This window comes from Crocuta crocuta, unplaced genomic scaffold, assembly GCF_008692635.1.
Source record: "Crocuta crocuta isolate KB4526 unplaced genomic scaffold, BGI_CrCroc_1.0 scaffold176, whole genome shotgun sequence".
In the NCBI taxonomy this organism is placed as follows: domain Eukaryota; kingdom Metazoa; phylum Chordata; class Mammalia; order Carnivora; family Hyaenidae; genus Crocuta; species Crocuta crocuta.
In genome coordinates, this window is record NW_027531905.1 from 7,240,286 (window position 1) to 7,244,688 (window position 4,403).

Below are 4,403 nucleotides of genomic sequence, written 5' to 3' on the forward strand. Positions count from 1 at the left end.
AATTTAAAAATTAAAATCAAACAAAAAAAAAAAAAAAAAAAAAAAAAAAAGGAGACAGTAACTATCTTAGCTGATCCGAGAGTACACATTCAACAGGGTCAGACAGGACGTGCCCAAGACTAAAAAACTGGCCCTTTGCTAACAGATGTAGTAAATTCTCAAATGCTTCCTCTTTGAAAGATGTTATTAAAAGCCATTCTCTAATGTGAGTTCTCCCCTCTTGTTTTGCTAAATGCTTTCAGTGCACAAGAGAACAAAGTTCCCGGAGCATTTTCTTCTAAGTTGGTTATTTAATTTTATACTCAAAATCATTATCTATTATAAATTAGCTTCAAAACCTTACACAGATTGGACCTCTTCCCCACGGTAAACACACATCACAGGGGTTTTTTGTTTTTTACCTGAAACAGCAAGCCATGGAGTCGTCCTTTAATTAACTTCTTTCTCAGTGACTCAACTGTTGCTATAAAAAGAATTCATAACCAGCTTAATATGGCCATTTGTCACCCCCTTTTTCCCCCCTCCGTTAATTTCATAAACTTTTAACAGCTTTAAATTTGGAGCCTGAGGAAAGGAGAGGGAAAGCCAGACCTTCTGAGAACAGTGTTCTCAAATCATGTCCTGGTGGAAAAGAAGAACAAAGGTTGGAGAGGGTAAACCACGATCACCCTTGGGTATTTAACATTAACCTTGATAGGGGCGGGCGCCTGGGTGGCTCAGCTGGTTAAGAGTCCAACCTGAGCTCAGGTCATGATCTAACAGTTCCTGAGCCAGCCCTGCACTGGGCTCTGTGCTGACAGCTCAAAGCCTGGACCCTACTTTAGATTGTGTGTCTCCCTCTCTCTCTGCCCCTCCCCAACTCATACTCTGTCTCTCTCTCTCTCAAAAATAAACAAAAAAAAGTTTTGTTTTGTCTTTTTTTTAAATTAACCTTGATAGATGCAAGTGAATGATCTTCTAGGAGTGAGTCATAGCATTATTTCACTTTAACATAGGAATACACCTTAGAGATCATCATTTCAACCACCTAGAAGGTGGAAATCCTCCCTCCAAGCAGCTTCTGCTAGAGCTATGAGTGATAGGAACCCTGGAAGCTTCCAGAATCCTACAGGTAGGTCTGAGATTATGAGAACATGGTTGTCCAAAGGATTTCAATGATGACTCGTTATGCATGAGGCTGGGATCAGACACATAGGATAATGCTTAACTCAGTGTACTCTTTCATTTCTCTTTGTACTTTGTCTTTCTACTTAAGTGAAATCTGTCTCCTAGTAACTTCCAAATTCTCATCTCTGGAATAACAGAAATGAAGAAAAAGAATACCATTTTAACTCTTTGAGTTACATAGTAACATATTACTTATTCGATAATCCTTACTCTTTGAAATATAGCCAAGAACCAGAAAATAGGCCCAAATCTTTTGAGCCAAAATAGACATGAATAGTCCTGCCCTTTATTCATGTGGCAACTCCTCACACTTCCACTCATGCAGCAGGCTCTGAATTTATACATAAATCTCACAAGCTCTGTGTTCTCAGCCCACAGATGATTAAAAACAAAAATTAAATGAGGGTAGGAAGCTCTGCTAGATGGAGACATATTAATAGCTGCCACTTTTTTTCTTTCTTTCTTTCTTTTTTTTTTTTTTGTATCACTAACAGCCAGGAAAATTAACAGCAAATATTCTGGTGTCCAAAACACATGTGAATCTGGTGCTTCTTTTAAAGACCAACAGCTTTAGATCTCAGTAGCTTAAAGAAATTCTGAGCCATGAAAATAATGCTAATATATGTGAAGAGTACATAATCTATAAAATTTTTTTTCTAGGAAAAAAGCTTGAAAAACTAAGTAATATTCAATTTTGTCAGTTTTTTGGTAAATATAACCTGATTTGCAACTAAGCTTGACACAGTGTTACTAGGTCCCTAGGGGGAAAATATTTTTTTTTTAAATTTCTAACACATGTAAGTGGTAAAATTATTTAATTTTTAATACGTAAAACTCTATTATAAATAAAGCCTTATACTTCTCCAGACCTACATCTAATCAATAGCAACCGAACCTTTCAGAGTGGCCAATATTACATCTCTAAGGTTGTATATCTCCAAAACAGTCTTCGGATTTTCCATTGAGGCTTGTGTCTCAGAAGAAATAATGAGTTAGCAGAAGACTGCCTGAATTGTCCATCTGCTTTCCCACCAGGCAATCTTGGGTTTTAGGAATAGTCCATCTCAAAACATTTAAATTGTAAACCTTATTTCAACAGATGTTTTGTAAAATGGGCAGCAAGTATTTCCATATGTTTTATAAGGCAAAACATGCTGCCTTTATGACCCTAATTTGCATTCACCTTTGCATCCTTTTTTATGTGTTTGGAGTTGGACCTGCCGGGTCTCTAGGACATTTAGATTTCACGTGGAAGCAAATAAAACAATGGCCACTGTGTCCCCTGCTGTTGTCACCTGTGATATAAGATGGGACCAGGTGTCTTGGATACTTTGCCTTTGAAGAAAGCTGAGACAAAACAACTTTCCAAATGACTATGCAACGAGGCTTTCGGGCAAAGGCCCTGCAATTAATTGGCTGGTGCTAATTTAAAACCCTAGTATCAGAGCTATAATAATGTTAGCTCTCAGGGATGGTTGATATTTAAGGAGTATGGACTTTTATAACACAATATATGTGTTACCTCATGTTCTATAAAACCATGTCTTAAAAAACATCAAGTTTCATTGAAAACCACAGACTAGGAGAAAATAATCCACAACACATACATGTGTCAAAGGACTCGTACCCAAAATATGTCAAGAAATCTTTTAACTCAGTAACAAAAGGACAAACGTCCTAATTTGCAAGTGGGCGAAAGACTTAGATATTTCATAAAGAAGATATGTAACAGCCAATCAGCACAACAAATGAAAATCACAAGATACTCAGAAGACTGGCAAAAAAGACGACTGACACTGCAGAGCACTGACGTTATAGAGTCCCTGGGACTCTCACACACTGCTAGTGGAGTGGGAAATGTTAGTGACCCTATGGAAAACTGGCAGCTTCTTAAAAAGCTAGTTACAGCCTCACTATGACCTCACAACTCTGCTCAGAGATCTTTATCCTAAGTTAAAGAAAAGCATATATCCATTCAAAGATTCGTACACAGAAGTTCATAGAACCTTACTGCATAACACCCCCAAACTGCAAATTACTTAATGTCCAATAATAAGAGAAAAGATAATAAAATTGTGGAACGTTCATACAAAGAAATATGGTTCAATCATGAAAAAGGCACACCACTGAGAAACACACATCCTAAGTGTTACATTGAGGGTACGGGGGCTGACACAAACAAGAGTGCATACTTAATATCTCAGTTCTCAAAGCTGAACTAACCCATCAGATCAGAGGCTGATTCTGGGCACCTGGGTGGCTCAGTCAGTTAAGCATCCAACTCTTGATCTCAGCTCAGGCTATCATCTCATGGTTTGGTCAGTGGGATCGAGCCCCATGTAGGGCTCTTCACCGACAGCACGGAGCCTGCTTGGGATTCTCCCCATCACTTGCAGACACACTCTTTCACAATAAATAAAAATTTAAAAACAAGACAGGGCACATGGGTGGCTCAGTCAGTTAAGCATCTGACTTCAGCTCAGGTCATGATCTCGTGGTTCATGGGTTTGAGCCCTGCATCGGGCCCTGTGCTGACAGCCAGCTCAGAGCCTGGAGGCTGTTTTGGATTCTGTGTCTCCCTCTCTCTCTGACCCTCCCCTGCTCACGCTGTCTCTCTCGCTCTCTCTCTCAGAAATAAAACATTAAATTTTTTTTTAATTTAAAAACAAGAAAGATCAGAGGGTGATCCCTATTGTGGAGGAGGTGACTGGAAAGAAGCACAAGGGAACTTTCTGGGGTTATAGAAGTTCTGTGTTGCAATGTGCATTTGGCAAACTGGTTAAACACTACACTTGAGATCTGAACATTTCATGATATGTTAATCGTGCATCAATAAAAGTGAACATAAAAATTATAAGACCAAAAATAGCTGAATTCGTGAGATAAACACAATTCGGGAGAGACCACTAAAAAGGTATATGCAACACTGTAACCAGAGCGCTGACCAACATAATTATAAACTATTAGTGCCTGGGAAGAAAATCTGGACCACTGAGACATGAATCTTAAAATGACTAAAGACTGGCTCACAGGATAATAGAAATGTACAACAGCAAAAGCGTGGAGATGCTGGCGACATTTAAATGGCACGGTGCAGGTGGGGTGCTAAGAAAACGCAGATGCAAGTAGAACCCTCAGGCAGCGGGACTGCCAGTGAGAACACGGGAGAGACTACAGTCTGCTACAAGCCAGAGCTCTGCAAGGGTGGGGGCTCCTCTTGGGGGCAGGGGGGGTGG

General features: G+C 39.5%; 1 protein-coding gene across 4 annotated transcripts in view; it reads right to left on the reverse strand.

The window, feature by feature from the left end:
- Positions 1-4,403, reverse strand: part of IRAG2 (inositol 1,4,5-triphosphate receptor associated 2) — a 127,965-nt gene that overhangs the window by 44,929 nt on the left and 78,633 nt on the right. For 3 of the 4 annotated variants that reach the window (XM_077774480.1, XM_077774482.1, XM_077774481.1), the window contains one exon: positions 402-463. The exons of the other annotated variant lie outside the window; for it this stretch is intronic. In XM_077774480.1, coding sequence (XP_077630606.1) covers positions 402-463 — 62 coding nt within the window. The remainder of the gene's footprint in view (positions 1-401; positions 464-4,403) is intronic. 4 annotated transcript variants of the gene reach the window in all.